Source organism: Chionomys nivalis, chromosome 11 (assembly GCF_950005125.1).
Source record: "Chionomys nivalis chromosome 11, mChiNiv1.1, whole genome shotgun sequence".
Classification (NCBI taxonomy): Eukaryota; Metazoa; Chordata; class Mammalia; order Rodentia; family Cricetidae; genus Chionomys; species Chionomys nivalis.
The window spans coordinates 19,273,260-19,292,270 of NC_080096.1; the positions used below are offsets into that span (position 1 = coordinate 19,273,260).

A 19,011-nucleotide genomic window follows, 5' to 3' on the forward strand; every position below is an offset into this window, starting at 1 on the left:
GATCCTCTGAGCCTGGAAGGCAGTGATAGTCTTTGATGGAGATTATCCATCTGGCTGGGGGGAAAGGGAAACAGGCAGGCGAGGCAAGGACACAGGCCAGGGAATTGAGCGCTCTGGGTGAGAACCAGGTGATGCCTGTGAGAGAAGGGGCTCTGGGATTGCTCGGAGTGGAAGCCAAACCTGGGAGACAAGCCCCCCCCCCTCCCGCAGGAGTCAGAGAGCTGGCTTAGCCACATGACCTTTGCGTCCTGCCTTCTGTAGCTACCCAGGGCAAAGGGAGGATAATGTAGGCTATAAGAGGAAAGCTAGGGGTCTCTCTGAGCATAGTACTAAAAAGCATAGTACTAAATCACTGTGCCCAGCAGCCTCCAGGAACCCTTCTTAAAAGGGCTCAGAGCACAAGGGAGTAGCAGACGATAAGCTAGGTCCCTTTGCTCAGTCTGTTACCAAAATATTATGCCAAGCCTAAAGTTTTTGTCACCGATCCAGTTTAGTGAATATTGGTTAACTAACACTATACGAGGCATGGGTTTGTAGAAATGAAGACAGCCATTCCTCCCCAGGGGAGGAGGCGAACAGTTCATGGCTGTAAATGTGCTGTGGAAAAAGGGTGTTCCAGAGGAGAGTGACAGGGACTTTCTAATTCAGACTGGAAGCCAAAAACTGGCTGGCTGAGAAGATGACATTGCATCTAAGTGTAGATAGATGAATGGAAATTAGTTGAAGTGGGTAGAGGGCAGGGGGTGGGGTGTGTGCATGTTCCTCAGTATGAAGAGATATGGAAGGAAGTGATCAAAGGTTAGGGTATCAGTGGTGAAGAGGTAAGAGAGAAGACACGATCTGGAAGGTACAGAGTCTTGTAAATTAAAACATGGTAGATACAGTAGGGCAGTGGTGGCACACACCTTTACTCCCAGCACTCGGGAGGCACAGGCAGGTGGAGCTCTGTGAGTTCGAGGCCAGCCTGGTCTACAGAGCGACTTCCAGGGCAGTGCAATGGGAAGCCACTGAAGCTTGTCAGATTACATGTGGCATTTGTCAGTACTGCCAACTTTGTGGCAGAACCCCGAGACTTGCTTTGGTTGTTTACTCATCCAACCATACAATCAATGGTTAAAAGACAGCATGTAAGTTAACAGTGCTGGCAAAGGAATTGCAAAGACACACACTTGCCTTGTAAACCTGGGGCACAGAAGAAGTTAGACAACTATTGTGACTGAGTCAGGAACTAGTGTGACAGCGCATCTATTCTAAACTGTGCTGGAGGGGTGCTTTCCTCCAGGGTTCTCACAGCATGGAGTTCACACCACACAGGGTTCTCACTGCACAGGGTTCACACAGCACAGGGTTCCTTCCTTCCTTCCTTCCTTCCTTCCTTCCTTCCTTCCTTCCTCCCTCCCTCCCTCCCTCCCGCCTCCCTCCCTCCCTCCGTCCCTCTTTCTTTCTTTCTTTCTTTCTTTCTTTCTTTCTTTCTTTCTTTCTTTCTTTCTTTCTTTCTTTCTTTTGTGTACAGTGTTCTGTCTGTCTGTATGCCTGCAGGACAGAAGAGGGCACCAGATCTCATTACAGATGGTTGTGACCACCATGTGGGTTCTGGGAATTGAACGCAGGACCTTCTGATGAGCAGTCAGTGCTCTTAACATTGAGCCATCTCTCCAGCCCCAGTACAGGGTTGTCAACACAGAGGGGTCACACTGCAACAGAGTTCACACCACACAGGATTCTCACTGCACAGGTTCACACTACACAGGGTTCTCACTGCACAGGGTTCACATTCACAGGGTTCACACCGCACAGGGTTCATACTGCACACGGTTCACACCGCACAGGGTTCATACTGCACATGGTTCACACTGCACAGGGTTCATACCGCACAGGATTCACACTGCACAGGGTTCATACTGCTCAGGGTTCACACTGCACAGGGTTCACATCACATAGAGTTCATACCGCACAGGATTCACACTGCACAGGGTTCATACTGCTCAGGGTTCACACTGCACAGGGTTCACATCACACAGAGTTCACACTGCACAGGGTCATTCATGAAAGAAGTACAAGTGTGCTCAAAGGATTTTTTGTTTTGTTTTGTTTTTTTGTTTTTTGAGAAAGGGTTTCTCTGTGGCTTTGGAGCCTGTCCTGGAACTAGCTCTGTAGACCAGGCTGGTCTCGAACTCACAGAGATCCACCTGCCTCTGCCTCCCAAGTGCTGGGATTAGGGGCCTGCGCCACCACCACCTGGCTTCAAAGGATTTTTGAGTGGATTAGACTTAGTTTCAGCTATGCTTCTAGTGAGGTTTTTTTGCTTTGTTTTTTGTTTTGTAATAGGATTTCTATGTGTATCCTTGGCTGAACTAGCTCTGTAGACCAGGCTGGCTTCTAACTAGCGGAGATCTGCCTGCCTCTACTGCTGGAGTGCTGGAATTAAAGGAATTAAACCACTTAGCCCAGTGAGATCTTCAAAGATATCTAAATCGAGGTACATTCCGTGTACATTCAGTAGGGACATACACAGTTCTGGGAGCATCAGTTACATGAGGAACTGTGTAGTCAAAGCCATTCGGATTCTACACAGTACAGATGAATTTTTAAAAATACATTTAAGCATCAGGACAGCAGGCTTTTCATAGGCCACCATTAAAGAATAATTTGGTGGAAGATCTTCTCAAAGGGCGTAGTTTTATCCTTCCTTAGTGCATTTATCCATACCTTCTGTAGGCTAATAGCCTCAGGTCATGAGGAATCAAGTCTGGCTGGACTGTGCCATCGTCCCTAGCCAGAAAGAGTGACTTAGCTCTAACCTGTCCAGTCTGCTCCACCTGCAGAAACAATATGGCTAGGCATGGAAAACAACTCACTCTGATTCTAGACAAACCACACACACAAAAAAGTTGGAACTTCCTGGTATCTACTTATGTGCAGATAAATGTCCTCCAACCCCACTATTCCAATAAAGCAGCCTCAGCCCATAGAGGCGATCAGCTTCTCTGCCTCATTTTTCACACACGTTTTTGTAGCCTGGTTCCCTTCTTGTCTTCCAATCTTCCCTTCCCACTGCCTCACAGTCCACTTCCTTGTCTCTCTGGGCATCCCTCTAAGAGCCAAGAGATCCCAAGACTGGATCCTGGCCACTCTGCTGCTCTGTTCGTCCCTCTTGTCGTCATCCCCCCCCCCCCCCCGGGGTCTTAGGTATGATCTTATACAATTGCTAGCTACTGACAGCCTCAGTTTTCCTATTAAACAAAAAAAGGACCTGGCATAGTGGCACATTCCTTTAATTCCCAGCACTTGAGAAGTAGAGTCAGGTTGATCTCTATGTGTTTGAGAACAGCCTGGTCTACAGAGTGAGTTCCAAGACACTTAGAGCTTCTTAGTGAGACCCAGTTTTGAAACAAACAAACAAAAAAACCCCACCGTCCCCAAAACAACAATAAAATGGTTCTATCTAGCCGGGCGGTGGTGGCGCACGCCTTTAATCCCAGCACTCGGGAGGCAGAGGCAGGCGGATCTCTGTGAGTTCGAGACCAGCCTGGTCTACAAGAGCTAGTTCCAGGACAGGCTCCAAAAAAAAAACCACAGAGAAACCTTGTCTCGAAAAACAAAAAAAAAAAAAACAAAAAAAAAAAAAAAAAAGGTTCTATCTACGTATCCTTTGATTTACTCAACCAGAATGATAAGCTTTCTTTCTCCTTAAGCAATGACCCTCTCAGCTTTCCTGTCTTTGAATACCTATCTGCATCCTTCGTGCCTTCCTCAGGCCCAAGGCAGATATTAGTATCGTCTTGCACCCTTGCTCACTGCACGATGTCTCTCTCTCACACACACACAAAGATTTTACACTATCTGTAACTTATGCCACAGAATAAAAAGGACAAAGGAAATCTAAAGATTTGTGTTGCGTTTGGATCGTGTTTGGATCGCGGCCCCTCACGTCATCAAGCCTCAGTTTCTTTTTTTTTTTTTTTGCTTTTTGCTTTTTGCTTTTTCGAGACAGGGTTTCTCTGTGGTTTTTTGGAGCCTGCTGGAACTAGCTCTTGTAGACCAGGCTGGTCTCGAACTCACAGAGATCCGCCTGCCTCTGCCTCCCAAGTGCTGGGATTAAAGGCGTGCGCCACCACCGCCCGGCCTCAGTTTCTTATAACTGAGGAAGACAACTAAGTGTGCATGTCTAAATAGTTTATGGAAAGTAGTAACAATGGATGTCAAGTGCTTGGCACTTAGGAAGTGCTCAATAAATACTGCCTGCACCACGTGCCGGCGAACCGAACTGCGATTGGCTGTGGGTCTCCCTAGTGCTAGACGGAGAGCTGCCTGAGGACCGCATAGACATCCGCTCAGCTACAAGCGCTGGAAGAGGCTAGGCTGGCCGGGCACAAAAAGACAAGACTTCAATTCCCGGAGGGAAGACCAACCAGGAGGCCCCCTAACCTCCCGGAAGTGACGAAACGGGCGAGCGGCGCCGCAGCCAGGCCTTCCCGCTGGGCCTGTCTGACCGGGCCGCGCGCAGCATGGCGGAAGCGGAAGGGAGTTCTCCGCTCCTGTCGCAGCCGCCGCCGCCCCCTCCTCGGATGGCGGAAGTAGAAGCACCGACGGCGGCCGAGACGGACCTGAAGCAGTACCACGGGTCCGGTGGCGTCGCTATGGACGTGGAGCGGAGCCGTTTCCCCTACTGCGTGGTATGGACGCCCATCCCCGTCCTCACGTGAGTGTCTTCCGGTGTCACCGCGAAGACGGGGAGGGCCCGAGCGTCCTCCGGTGTGCCGTACTAGCTTTTTCTCAGACTTGGGGCAACCCTTACCCTGGGCCAACCGGCACCCGGTCCCTAGAACCCTGCCACCTGTACGGTGCGTTACCGCGCATGCATGCTTCCGTTCTTCATGGTCTAATTGGGGAGGAGGACAAGGGTAGATCAGCGAGAAAGGCAGGTAACTATCAGGATCGTAAGCTGCAGGTGTACAGAAAAGTCCTTTAACCATTGTCTGAAGAAGTATGTTCATTCATCCACCATTTTTGGTTTTGTTTTGTTTTTTTGTTTTTCTGAGACAGGTTTTCTCTGTAGTTTTACAGCCTGCCCTAGAACTCACTCTTTAGACCTGGCTGGCCTCGAACTCACAGAGATCCGCCTGTCTCTGCCTCCCGAGTGCTGGGATTAAAGGCGTGCGCCACCATTGCCCGGCTATTCCCCGTTTTGTTTTTGTTTTGTTTTTCACTCATTGAGCAAATGAATGCTTACTGGTCATCTACTGTATGCAAGACGTTTTGCCTTTAGAAGCAAAAGTGAGTTTGATTGAGGCCACACTGATTCATGGAATGTCAGCACGGGGAGGCCCGTGCCAACATTTAACCCCCCACATCTTCTGAGTTACAAATCAAATCAGATACCTAGGTGTCTGCCTCTTGGTGGAAGAAAGAGAAGCAGGAACATAGGTGCAACTTCCTGCCCTCCCACTTTAGTCTTAACAACCTGGGCAGTTTGCAAGCTCTTTTATTTCCATTTCTTTGAATTACTTTATAGGAATCCTCTTCCCCCATGGTAAAGCTGAGTTTCTTGTAGAATTGCCTTGGTCCGTTTATTGCCCCAGCAAGAAGACATTCAGAAGTCAAGTTTACCAACTGTAATGTCTTTCAGCATGCCACAGCGCCCCTCACCTGTGTTTTTGCCTCTTAAAATCAGCCATCAGGCATTGTGATTCACACCTTTAATCCCAGCACCCAGAGGCAGAGGCAGGCAGGTGTCAGAGGTCAGCCTGATGGTTGGCATTCCACCCCAGCCGGGCCTGCAGAATGAGACCCAGTCTGCAACAAACAAAACCAGCCAAAGTGTGTGGAGAAGAAATCCTCTTTAGCCTCAAATGTTGTTGATCCTAAAATCGTGTTAATCTTTTGTTTTTGCATTTATTTGATTGTTTTTAAGACAAGATTTTTATATGTAGCCCAGCCTGGCCTGGTATTTATTATGTACCTCATATTGATTTTAAACTCCTGATCCCTCTGCCTCAGGCTTCTGGGTTCTGGGACTACAGGTATATAACACCCTATCCAGCCAATGACTCTAACTTTTGTGTTATGTTAAACAATTTGGATCTGGGGAGATGGCTCAGTCGGTAAAGGGCTTGCCGTGTGAAGAGCCTAGCATTGGATTCCTGTCCCCCGTGAGAAACTAAATGCAGCAGTGCATTGCTTGCAATCCTAGAGCTGAGGACGTGGGGATGAGAGGCTCTCTGAGGCTTGCTGGCCAGCTAGTCTCGTCAAGCCAGTGAGAGAGATTGTCTCAACTAGGGTGGGGACTGGGCATAGTGATGCACACACACCTGTGATCCCAGCACACCCGTGATCCCAGCACTCAGGAGACAGAGGCAAAAACGAGATGGGAGTGGGGCTAAATCAGTGACTCAGTGGTTAAGAGCACTTGTTGCTCTTGCAAACCAGGGTTCAATTCCCAGCACCCTTGTGATAATACTCAGCTGTCTGTATCACCAGTTCCCGGGGATCTGATGGGCACCAGGCAAACAGGTGGTACACAACATATACATGCATGCAGGGCAAAACCTTTAAATAAGTAAAAGTAAATAAACCATAAAAGAAAAATACCGAAGTCTGAATCTAGGCACTGTAGTTCACATTTCTGATCTGAGAGCACTCCAAGAGATTAAGGTAGGAGGGTCCCTGAGAGTATCAAAGCCATCCTAGGCTACAGAGCAAGGCCCAGGGCAACCTAGGGTTCCAGAGGGAGACCCTGGATCAAAAAGCCAAAGCTAAAAAAAGAAAAACCAGAACAGCAACAACAACAACAAAAAACAACTTACAATATGTGCTTGTTAATTCATTAAATGTTCCTCTAACACATTGGCCGATTGACTTGTTATGCCTCTGTAGCTGTAGGTAGCAAGGCCCGGGTGTATTAGGTATATAGCCACACCCTGGCAAGGAAAGCAGGTGCTGCTTGCTCCTGAGGTGATGGGAGGGTGGAGAATAACAAGTGACCAATGGAGAGAGCCCCAGATATGGAGTAGAGCTAGGAAGAGAACGGACTGTGTGAGAACTTGTCATGCTAGCCATGTTGGCCTTTTCTTCATCTCTTCATTTTAAAAAGTTAGTTATTTCTGCCAGGTGGTGGTGTTCAGGAGACAGAGGCAGATGGATCTCTGAGTTTGAGGACAGCCTGGTCTACAGATTGAGTTCCAGGACAGCTAAGGCTACACAGAGAAACTCTGTTTTTTTTTTTTTTTTTTTTTTTTTTGGTTTTTCGAGACAAGGTTTCTCTGTGGTTTTGGAGCCTGTCCTGGAACTAGCTCTTGTAGACCAGGCTGGTCTCGAACTCACAGAGATCCGCCTGCCTCTGCCTCCCGAGTGCTGGGATTAAAGGCGTGCGCCACCACCGCCCGGCTGAGAAACTCTGTTTTGAAATACACACACACACACACACACACACACATATTGCAGCATGATTAATACATAATATATACTATTATATATTATATACTATAGTGCGATTAATATATATATTATATATATTCTGTATGTGTATGAGTACCTATGGAGGTCAGAGGACAGCTTACAGGACTTAATTCTTCTGCCGTGTGAGTCCTAGGAATCAAACAGATAATTAGACTCGGCACAGGAGCCTTTACACACTGAGTCATCAGATCAGCTCCTCGTTTTTAGAACTCTTTGTGGCATGGTCTTTGTGGCAGAGCAGTGGTAGCGGCTTGAGGTGGAGACACGGAGTTCCCCCGCAGTCCAGGCTAGAAGCAGCGTACATCTTGGTTCTCTTCAGACTCTATGCTCCCATTGGAGGACTCACCCTTCAGCAGAAGAGACAGATACAGTTGGTTTGGTAATGACATGGCTATGTGAGTTTGCTGAATGCAGGGATAGATGTGGCATGGGGACTTTCGTGCCTGTGAGAGGTAGATCTGAGGAAGACCATGAGCCCAAGACCTGTCCCCCACTTCTGAACATTTGCCGTTCGTTGTCGTCATCGGTCCTTACGTTAGCTGTGGAAGCAGATGCTGTTGTGCTGTATGTAGATGAGGGGGTAAAGTCAGAAACTCCAGGGCTAGCAACTCCTTCATTCACTAACCCTTTACCAAGGACCACGTTTGTCCTAGGTCCAGAGGAGACAGCAGCTAACTGAGCTCTGGAGCATGCCTGACAAGATGTGTCGAGAGTTCTTTCCCTGGGACTTTGCTGGGCACAGTGCTTTAGCCTTGTCTCCCCCACCTTCATTCCCAGTTCCATCAGCCATCAGCTTAGAACCAGGTCCCCTGCCAGTTGAAAGGAATCTGGTCTCAAAGAGTTTGGGATTGGGTTCTGAACCAGGGGAGCCGTTGCCCACAGTTCTTGGCTTCCGGCCTGTGTTCACTGCGATTGTCAGCGGCTCACTCTCTTGGTCAGGTAGCAGGGTTTTCTGACTGCCTTGGTGCAACACTGTGCGCGCCACGTGTGCGCAGCGTTTTACATAAGTGGAAGGAAGCGGTGGGCTCTCAGCAAAGCACTTGTTACTCTGCAGGAAGATAGGAACGAAGAGCCTGCTCCAGCCTGCCCTAGAACTCACAACTCACTCTGTAGACCAGGCTGGTCTTGAGCTCACAGACATCCACCTGCCTCTGCCTCCCTAGTGCAGGGATTAAAGGTGTGTGCCACCACCGCCCAGCTCTAATATGTATTTTTAAAATGGATGGGCAAAATATTTGCCTCACAAACATAAGATCCCGAGAACCCATGCAAAGACTGGCATAGGAACTAGGCACCTGTAATCTCAGGACACCTATGGTGAGATGGCAGAGACAGGGAATCCCCAGACGTGCACAGGTTGCTAGTCTGGTGTACACGGCAGTAAGATCCTGTTGTGGGGCAGAAGACAAAGCAACACCCAAGGTCCTCTGACCTCCACACATCCACTAGAGCACATGCGTACACACAGAGAGCATGACGGTCAGATCAGGGTAAATGGCGTATCCATTGCTTCAGCTACCATTTCTCTGTGTTGGGAAGATTCGGAATACTCTTTGCTAACTCTTTTGAAATCTACAATTAGTTGTGAGGTATAGTTACCTCACTGTACTGTAGAACATTGAAATTATTCCTCCTCTCCAGCTGCACCCCTCTGCTCTTAATGCAAATCATTTGGTCAGCATTCTGCTGACAAATACTTAGTGGGGGTGTGGAGCTACGTGCCATGCCAAGCGCACCTTAGAAGCTGCAACAGTAGATTAGACAACATCTTTGCTCTTGTGGAGCGTAAGTATTTGAGGAGGAGAAACAGGCAGTTGATGAGTAACAAGAAAGATCATTTCTTGTACTTGGATATGGCGAGGAAGATACAGCAGGATGATGGGTCTGTTTGTGTATGAAGTGTGATTCAGGAGTTAAATATTTAAAAAAAATTAACCAGATCTTAAATATTTTTTTAAAAAATAATATATTTAAATTTATTTTATGTGCATTGGTATAAAGGTGTCAAATCCCTTGGAATCGGAGTTACAGAGAGTTGTGAGTTGCTATGGGAATTGAACCTGGGTTCTCTGGAAGAGCAGCCTGTGCTTTCTGACTCGCTGAGCCATCTCTGCAGTCCCTGGATCTTAAAACTCTTAACATTTAGGGAAGAGCTGGAGAGCTGGCTCAGTGCTTAAAAGCCAGTACTGCTCTTGTAGTACCAGGATTCAGTTTCCAGTACCCCATTTTGTGACTCACAACTGCTGATAACTGCAGCTCCAGGGGATCAGATGTCGTCTTCTGGCCTCCAAGGGTACCTGCATCCACGTCCCACACCACCACACACAGATACACACACACATGATTAAAAGTTAATCTTGGAGAAAAGAAAGCCCTCTTCCTTTAACAGTTTGAACCCATCACTATAGTTATCTAGCCAAGACTGTCATCTAGGACTGGGACTTCAGCAGTGGCCTCTGCACTGGCCTCCCTCCTGCCTTCTCAGCTCTGCACTCGCTCTTCCGTTGTGCATCCAGCATGTTACCCACTGATCCATCTTACCAGCCCTAAACAACCCCTCCCCAGTAAATGTCTTCATTGAAGTATTGTTTACATATTGTAAGGTGCACAAATCTTGGCATACAGTTCAATAAAGTTTTTTAAGGTTTCTTCTCTTTCTCCCTCTCTACCTTTCTCCTTCCCTTCCTCCCTTTCTTTTTCAATTTATGGGCTGGAGGGAAGGTTCAGCAGTTAAGATCATGTAGTGTTAGAGAGAGCCCAAGCGTACCTCCCAGCCCCTGTGTCAGGTGGCTGACAACCACTGCAAGTCCAGCTCAGTGGGATCCAATACACGTGGGTGCCCATTCGTGCCTGCATGCAGACACATGCACATACACGTAATTTAACATTTGAAAATTTTTTATTTTTAATGTGTGTGTATATACAGGAGTGAGTGTGTCACTGTACATGTGTGGCGATCAGAGGACAGCTTTATGGAGTCATTTCTCCTACCACGTGAGCCCCAGGAGTCAAACTCAGGTCATCAGGCTTGGTGGCGGGCACCCTCACAGCTGAGCCACATCTTGCCAGTGCCAGTGCAATAACCTTAGATTTGCTTTGTCTTCTCTGGAACATTAAACAGTGCTGTATTTTATATGCTTGGGTCAGGCTTTGTTTCAGGCATGTGCTCTTGAGAGTCGATATTGTATGTAGACAGAAATAACCAGAAATGTGTTTTCATTGTTACCTGCAACTATTGCAAGGCTATGCTAGTTTTACTTGCTTTCCTGTTAAACATGCATTTCCGTGTGTGTGTGTGTGTTGTGTGGTTTCACTTATTTTTCAAACTATTTTGTATGGATGGATGTTTTGCTGTATGCGTATATGTGCACTACATGCATGCTTGTTGGTCATGGAGGTCAAAAGAGGGTGTCGCATTCTATAGAATTGGAGTTAAGGAGTTGTGAGCTACTGTGTGGGTGCTGGGAACTGAACCCTGGTCTTTTGCAAGAACAGCAAGTGCTCTTAATAGCTAAGCCATTTCTCCATTCCCATTAGTTTTTGAGACAAACTGTTACTATATAGATAAGGCATGAACTCACAGAGATCTGCCTGCCTGTGCCTCCCAAGTGCTAGGATTCCAGGCGTATTCTAGCCATGTCCAGTTCAGTTGGATTTTGTTACCTTTTTGTTGTTGTTACTGAGATAATTTACATACAACAAAAGATATACTTTAACTTTTTTTTTTTTATGTGTATGGTGTTTTGCTTGCATACATGTCTGTGTAGCACATCTGTGTCTGGTGCCCATGAAGGTCAGGTGGTTATGAGTTGCCATGTGGGTGCTGGGAATTGAATCAAGTCCTCTAGAAAGAGCAGCCCGTGCTCTTAACCTCTGAGCTATCTTTCCAGCTCCAATAAAAAGTACACATTTTTATGAACACAGTTCATTAAGGGTGTTTGTTTTTTACAGTTCTGGGGTTCAAGCCCAGGGCCTTGTTTATGCTAAGCAAGCACTCAGAGTACTATGTATGTTTTTGTCAGTGTTTTTGCACAAGGCCTTGTTTCTTTCTGTACATCCTCAGACTGCTGAGACATAGCCTACGGGGCATGCCAGTTTCCCACGATAGAGGTGTTTTATCTCCCAGCAGAGAGTCCGCGAGCTGGCTGCTCTGCGTCCTTTCCCGTGCTTGGTGTTGGTGCTAGTGTCCTTTTTCAGGGATGGCAGTGGTACAGGATATCCCAGTGTGCTCCGAGTCACAGTTGCCTTTCTTTGGTGCTTTCTCCATCCTCTGTACCTCCCTCGCGATGTGACTCGCCATGAAGCAGTCTCACGTGCTTCCCCAACTGCCTAACCCGCTCTGTCCTTTCCCTGCCCTGTTTGCTTATAGGTGGTTTTTCCCCATTATCGGCCACATGGGCATCTGCACATCCACGGGAGTCATCCGGGACTTTGCCGGCCCCTATTTTGTTTCGGTGAGTCCCCATTTGCCCTGCCCTGGAGAGTCTACAGGCTCACAGAGAGGCCTGGCCTGGACCCAGGAAGTCACAGAAAACTCTCAACCCTGGCCCTAGCCTTCTGCCCCTCACCAGTATTTGACCCCTTTCCTTCTCTTGCCTCCAGGACAGGCCAGGAGGGCAGTGTGGCCAGAGGAATCTTAAGTAACTGGCTCAGCCCTCTGCCCCCATCCCTGGGTACCAAGACATGGGTAGGGGTTAGAGGCAAGAGTGGAGTCAGCCCATCCAGGAACCACATCTCTGGACCTTCAGAAGGTGGGAGCCATGGTTGGGGGACAGGGGAGGCTGACACCCTAGGGTGGGGCTTTTAGACTGAACCAGCTGTGCTCTCAGGTCTGCTTCCTGAGAATGGACCAGCGCTAGTCCAGTGGGCTATTTCCAGATGAGCATGAGGCATTTGCTGTCTTTAGGTAGCTGAAGCTGGAATGAAGGGGTGTGATGGCATAGTCTGTTTGTATTAATGGTTATTACAGCTATCTTAACAGGGCAAGGCCTGTTGCTGTGAACTTAATACTTTACTAGCTAGGCCTAGTGAATCATGCCTTTCTAATCCCAGCACTGGGAAACTAAGGTAGGAGGATTGCCCAGAGTTTAAAGCCAGCCTGGGCTACATATTGAGTTCCATGTTAGTGTTGGGTATAGAGTTGGGCCCTGCTTCACAAAACAAAACCAAGCCAGGCATAATAGCACGTGCATTTAATTCCAATACTCAGGAGGCAGAGATAGTGAGGTCAAGGACAGCCAGGGCTACATTGAGATACCCTGTCTCAATGTATAAAATTATATTTCTGGGGGCTGGAGAGATGGCTCAGCGGTTAAGAGCACTGACTGCTCCTCCTGAGGACCCGGGTTCAAATCCCAGCGCCCACATGGCAGCTCACAACTGTCTGAAAATCCAGTTCCAGGGGATCTGACACCTTCACACCAATGCACATAAAATAAAGCTAAATAAACCGTAAAAAAAAAAAAAATTAAAAAAAAAAATTATATTTCTGGGGTGATTGTGTGTCTACATAGGGAGTCTAGGACTCCCCAGTCTCCCTCATAAGAAAGGTCTGTGGGTCCGGCAGCCTCTGTCCTGCTCTGGTGTCCTGCTTCGGTCCCATGTGAGCTATGAGTGTTGCGTTGAGCGGTCAGAGGCTGATGTTACAGCGTGAAGAGAGCTGCAGCCCATGATGAACGGTCAGAGACTGTGCTGAGGACATCAGGGAGGCCCAGAGAAGCCCCTGCACTGCATTCTTTGTACAGAGCAGCAGCTCTGGCACTACAGATGCCATGCCATGCCGTCCCTTCTAAGTCACTGCACTTCAGCCACTGGCACAGGTGTCAGGAGACTGGATGTAGTTTCTGCACTGACTTCTGCTCTTGTCTCTCAACAGGAAGACAACATGGCCTTTGGAAAGCCTGCCAAGTAAGTGAATAGCCTTGTGTCTAGCCCTAGGGCCAGGTTCCTCCTGCTCAGAGCAACTGGCCAGGCCCCGTGAGACGCAGCAGGAATCAGCACCCTGAAGACAGAACCCCTGAGTACACAGTGCCCTGTACCCGATGCCTAGTGTGTCAGTCCCTGTCTGGGCCTCATCTTGTAGACCATCCAGGTCTGGCCTCAGTTCTGGGAGCTTGTGTTTTCAGTCCATGGCACAGGAGCACAGAAAGGCCACACAGTTAGGAAGCCTCAGAGCTAGCTCTCACAGCAAGTCTGTCTTCCTGTGGAGCCTGGAGCCCTTCCACGCTGGGAAACAAGCAGACCATTTCAGGACTAGGAGGCTGCTTGGGGCTCCACTTAGCTCTGCTTGGAGGGCGTGGTAGCCGCTCAGGTCCTTTGAGAGCAAAGCAGGTTTCGCGCAGCCTTGTCTTCAGCGCTAGGTGGTTCCTGTGACTCTGGGCCTGGTGACAATGCCTCAGAAGAACAGCAGGTATTCTGTGGCCCAAGACTACACAGGAAGCTGCTGGACGAGCTGACTTGGAGCAGAGCTCCCATCTCTGGCTTCCTCAGGCAGGTGGAGATGTGGTCTGGGGATTCTTTGGGCTGTTTTATGTGGAGCCCCTGAGCACCACAGTCCAGACCATAGGGTTCTTCCTGCCACACCTGCTGCTGGTCCCATCGCTGTGCCCCACCCCACTTCTGCCTGAGGCCATTGGCTCTAGAAATCTGAGTGGGGGAGAATGCTGCTGCTGGGTCCCCCTCAGCTGCCAGTTGGTTCCCGACACCTTGAATCCTCCAGCTGCTCAGTCAATCATGTTTCCCTCGTTCAAGCTGTTCGCACAGCCCCCAGTGCTGACCTGACCCTCTGCCATCAGCCTAGACTCAGGTGTTCCCTCTGTCTGCATCCATTCAGTTGCCATGACAGAATACCATTGAGTGGGTGGCTCATCAACAACAAACATGTCTCAGCTTTGGAGAGTAGGAAGGCCAAGAACAGGGTGCTGGTACACTCAGTGCCTCGCAGGGGCTACAGGGCCTTCTGGTTCCCACACACGAAAGGGGTGGAGGGGTCTCTCAGGTCAGGATCACTGACCCCAACTGGAAGTTCCTCAGGGGTCAGGATTTCAACATAATAGGGAACAGCCCATGGTGGTGGCGGTGGCACATGCCTTTAGATCCCAGCAGAGGCAAGCAGATCTGAGTTCAAGACCAGCCTGATCTGTGAGTTCCAGGACAGCCAGGACATCACAGTGAAACTCTTGTCTCAAAAAAGAAAAAAAAGCCAGGCGGTGGTGGCGCACGCCTTTAATCCCAGCACTCAGGAGGCAGAGGCAGGCGGATCTCTGGGAGTTCGAGGCCAGTCTGGTCTACAAGAGCTAGTTCCAGGACAGGCACCAAAAGCTACAGAGAAACCTTGTCTCGAAAAACCAGAAAAAAGAAAAAAATAAATAGGAGCCAAACATTCCGACCACACGGTGCTCTGGACTAGGCTGAGTCCCCAGGAGCCATCGTGGCACTCACTGGTGATCTTGCCTGGTGACAGTTGTCTCACTTCCTGGGGAGACACAAACAGACTTCATTTCCTTATTTCCCAAGTCTCAAGGAGCTCTCTTGGGAGGAAATAGCCATGCCATACTAGACAAGGATCTGGTTGGCCCCATAGCCATGGGCACCCCGCACAGAAATCGCTCATAAAGCTGGAAGAACACAGAGGGCCTGAGCCAGTGCCCAGAACATTCCCTTTTCCCTTCAGGTTCTGGAAATTGGACCCCGCACAGGTGTATGCCAGTGGGCCCAACGCATGGGACACAGCTGTGCACGATGCGTCTGAAGAGTATAAGCACCGCATGGTAGGTAGGACCTGGGGGCAGAGAGTCTCCCTTCCCCTCCCCTCAGCCCAGTCTGACCCAGCTGCTCTTGTGTCTCCAGCACAATCTCTGCTGTGACAACTGCCACTCACACGTGGCGCTGGCCCTGAACCTGATGCGGTACAACAATAGCACCAACTGGAACATGGTGACGCTCTGCTTCTTCTGCCTGATTTATGGGAAGTATGTCAGGTGAGCGGTGAGCCGTCTTCCCACCTGCAAGCCCCGCCCCCAGGCCACTCTCCAAGGATCCTGGAAGACTGTCACTGGAGTCCTTCAGTCACCAGGGACAGCTGAACAGAGACTGTGAGGTTCTAATCTAGAGCGACCAAGCTCTTGGTGGAGAGCCAGGTGACTGTAGCAAAGTCCTGTCCCGGTTGACCTGTCAGTTGCTCACTGCAAAGCTCTGGGTAGCTGCTTCCGGGCTGTCCCTGTCCCTGGGAAAAGGACTGCAGTGGTTCTGGCTTCTAGGGGAGTTATGAGCCTACTCAGGTCAATACTAAATAAGGTGAATTTAGATCCGAGCGGTGGTGGTGGTGGCACACGCCTTTAATCCCAGCACTCCTGAGGCAGAGGCAGACGGATCTCTGGGAGTTCGAGGCCAGCCTGGTCTACAGAGCTAGGTCCAGGACAGCCAGGACTATACAGAGAGACCCTGTTTTAAAAAACAACAAAAAATCTCTTAGTGTTCCCCTTCCACCTAGCCCCAGCCCCACCCCCCCACCCATGTCCTTTGTCAGAGGCAAGCTTCTGGATAGTTGAGCTCCTAGTCCAGGTTGGTCTTTGAAGCCACACCCTCATGACCTGTGAGACTTAAGATATTCAGAGAGAGAACTCAGGGTGGGTGAGTTTCTATATCCCACAGTAGAGCCCAGATTTAGGACCATCTCACGCTTGAACTGAACCCTCCCTCCCCAACCCACCCCCTTACCAACTTTGTTCTTAATTGTGCTTATCTTTAAGAGCTTCTGGAAGAGAAATTCTCAGGGGGCTTCTTTGCCCCTAGAAGGCTTTAGAAACTCCCCCAAAAGCACATAACCGGGCCCAGGATTAAGACAGAGCCAGGCATGAGTTGAGACCCTGACTCCTAGTCCTCTGCCTCTGCCCGTCCATTTCCAGTCTTCTGTGGGTCTCACCTTCAAATGGGAGCCCCTGGTCACGAGTGACTGGGTGCCAGTGAGACTCAGTCCATTTGCTTCCTCCATGATCTCCAGAGTAGGCATCAGGCGAGGCCCTGTCCCTTGGCAAACCAAACTGAGGAATAAGTTCCAGGAGCCTCCTAGGACCTTCAACCCTATTGGGTCGGAAGGAGAGGGTTCTGGACCATCTGCCTGCTCACCTGACCGTGCCCCTGTGCTCTCCCCTGTCAGTGTTGGAGCCTTCGTGAAGACCTGGCTGCCCTTTGTCCTTCTCCTGGGCATCATCCTGACCGTCAGTCTCGTCTTCAACCTGCGGTGAAGGCTTTCTGATGACCCAAGCCCACCAGGCCCCCAAGGAGGCCCCCGCCATCTCTCCCTGGTCCCAGTCTTTAGCCCCACCCTCAGGCAGCTAGCTTCCTGGGTTGGAAGTAGGGTCGGGGCTTGGAATGGAAGTGCCGAGGTAAAGTAAGCCTCCTTGTCCTCACCCTGTGGCATCCCCTTCGCTGTCCTGGGAAGGCCTTCCCTTAGAGTGCCTCCTGCCACTGCCACTGGACTGCTTCTGCCATGCCCAGGACACAGTGAAGACATGGACCCACTGGGCCAAACACTGGCCAGAGCTGGATTTTGAAGCTGCTCTCTGGCTGGTAGTCATGTCCCGACGTGGGGTGTGGCATTGAGAAGTACTGTGAGCCAAGAGACTTGGGACCTTCTCTGCTGGCCTGAAGGGCTGGTCAGGCTCGTCCATGTCTGCTAGAACCGTGCTAGCATAGTGCGCACCCATGGCCCCTCGTATGGGCCCTGGCTAGCAAGGTAAAAGGCATTACATGCAGAGTGGGTCCCCTGTAAATCAGGTTAGGTGAACCCCACTTGTTTCCAGCCCAGGGAGCCCTCATGCTAGTGATAGAACCCCTTATTCCAAAGTGTGAGTGACCCATCAGAGCAGCTGGTGCCACCATGGATCGCCTGGGTCTACTTGTGGTTGCTGCAATGACCCCCATGCAGCCGGCCTCACCCCTGCTCCTTCATAAGGGGCTCCCTGGCAGGAAATAAAGTTTCAAGTCCAGGTGGTGTCTGTCATTTTCTTCCTTCACACTCCACCCCCAGTTCCTTAAGCTCATGTATCCCTGGGGTCTTGGGGCAAAGCGATCTGGTTGCTAATAACGTCTGAGTCTCTCCAGCTGGAGCTCTGGGGCACAACATTTCTTTAAATTCTGCCACTGGCAGTGGGCAGTCCCTGCCATTCCCTGTCTAGTTTCCAAATTTCCTTCTAGAAGGAATCTTCTTCCCTATGGGGAAATATTTGGCAATATGTTTGGGGTTGGGAGTGACCTGTTTCCTCAGCCAGGAGTGCCCAGTTGGAGTAAGCCAAGTGTGTGGTGGCCATGTTGAAGTCCACATGCTAACCCCATGTTCCCTATATTCCTCACCATATACCAGCCTGTACGCACTTCTGATCCTTTGCTTTCCACCAAAGCCCAGCTTAAAGGCTGTTTCCTCTGGCAGCCCTTGTCTAGCATGGCCTTGGGTTCCATCCCCAGCACTAAAATGCTTCCTCTGTACTGGCCCTTGTTGCAGAGCCTGGTTATGTAACCTCAACAGCCTTATAAGGCAGGCACTATCAGTCTGTGTGGCCTGTGAAGAAATGGACACCCACATAATTTGTCCAAGTTCAGAGGAAGCAAGAGACCCAAACACCAGTAGAGCCCCACCTAGAAAGGACACTTGAGCCTGAAAACTGGCAAGATTGGCTATCTTCCAGGTGCTGAGGTGGGAGGAGGGCCAGAGAAGCATCCTTGAGGAAGCGTCCTGCTGTTGGTCACTTCCAGTGGAGGAAACAATGGTGCAGGTGACCACTGACCACTTCCACGGGACACCAGTGGAAGGCACCTGTGTAAACGCATGCTTTCGCTGACTCTATCCCTGTACATGAATCTAGGGGTGAAACCTAAGAATGATTATTAACCAACTTAGATAAAGAAAAAGAAACTGAAGATAAGACCGACAAGAACAAGTCAGAGGGTGAGTGGCAGCTTGGAGGTTAAGAACCCTGGCTGCCCTGCCAGAGGATGGTGGCTCACAGCCATCAGAAAACCAAAACAGAAATAATCCAAAGAGAGTGTGGGGCTGGAGGAATGGTTGCCTTTCCAGAGGTTCAGATTCCAGATGTGGTGCCTCACATCTAACTCCAGCTCAAGGGCTCCAGTGCTCTCTTCTGTTCTCCACAGGCACACGTCTAGTGCACAAACACATGCAGACAAAACACCCATACATAAAAAACAGTTAAAAACCAGCAAACTTGAGGGCCAGAAACACGGCTCAGAGAGTAAGAGCATGTACAGCCAAGACCTGAGTCCAGTTTCTAGAACCCACGTAAAGGTGGAAGGAGAGGATGGGTCCTGCAAAGCCCTCTTTCCTCCACATGGGCAGCATGGTATGCTTGAAGATAAAAGATTTCACAAAAAATGAGATTTTAAAAGGGGGCCAAAGGTCAAGTGGTGGTGTACACCTTTAATCCCAGCACTCGGGAGGCAGAGGCAGGCAATCTCTGTGAGTTCGAAGCCAGCCTAGTCTACAGAGTAAATTTCAGGACAGTCAGGGCTATGCAGAAAAACCAGGTCTCAAAAAGG

The 19,011-nt window shown here is 49.6% G+C and overlaps 1 protein-coding gene across 1 annotated transcript; it reads left to right on the top strand.

Annotated features, from left to right (window-relative positions):
• Positions 1 to 4,330: 4,330 nt before the first annotated feature.
• Positions 4,331 to 17,545, top strand: Tmem222 (transmembrane protein 222). Its single transcript, XM_057785617.1, has 6 exons — positions 4,331 to 4,702; positions 11,828 to 11,912; positions 13,334 to 13,365; positions 15,131 to 15,227; positions 15,307 to 15,437; positions 16,616 to 17,545. Exons 1-6 carry the CDS (start codon positions 4,509 to 4,511, stop codon positions 16,701 to 16,703), a joined length of 627 nt encoding a protein of 208 aa, XP_057641600.1. The 5' UTR covers positions 4,331 to 4,508; the 3' UTR covers positions 16,704 to 17,545.
• The last annotated feature ends 1,466 nt before the right edge of the window (positions 17,546 to 19,011 follow it).

Excerpts from the sequence above, each read along its gene's own strand:
- Tmem222 (XM_057785617.1), top strand. The coding sequence starts at position 4,509 with ATGGCGGAAGCGGAAGGGAGTTCTCCGCTCCTGTCGCAGCCGCCGCCG. Across the intron at positions 4,703-11,827 it reads ACGCCCATCCCCGTCCTCAC|GTGGTTTTTCCCCATTATCG; the intron begins GTGAGTGTCTTC and ends GTTTGCTTATAG. Across the intron at positions 11,913-13,333 it reads CCGGCCCCTATTTTGTTTCG|GAAGACAACATGGCCTTTGG; the intron begins GTGAGTCCCCAT and ends GTCTCTCAACAG.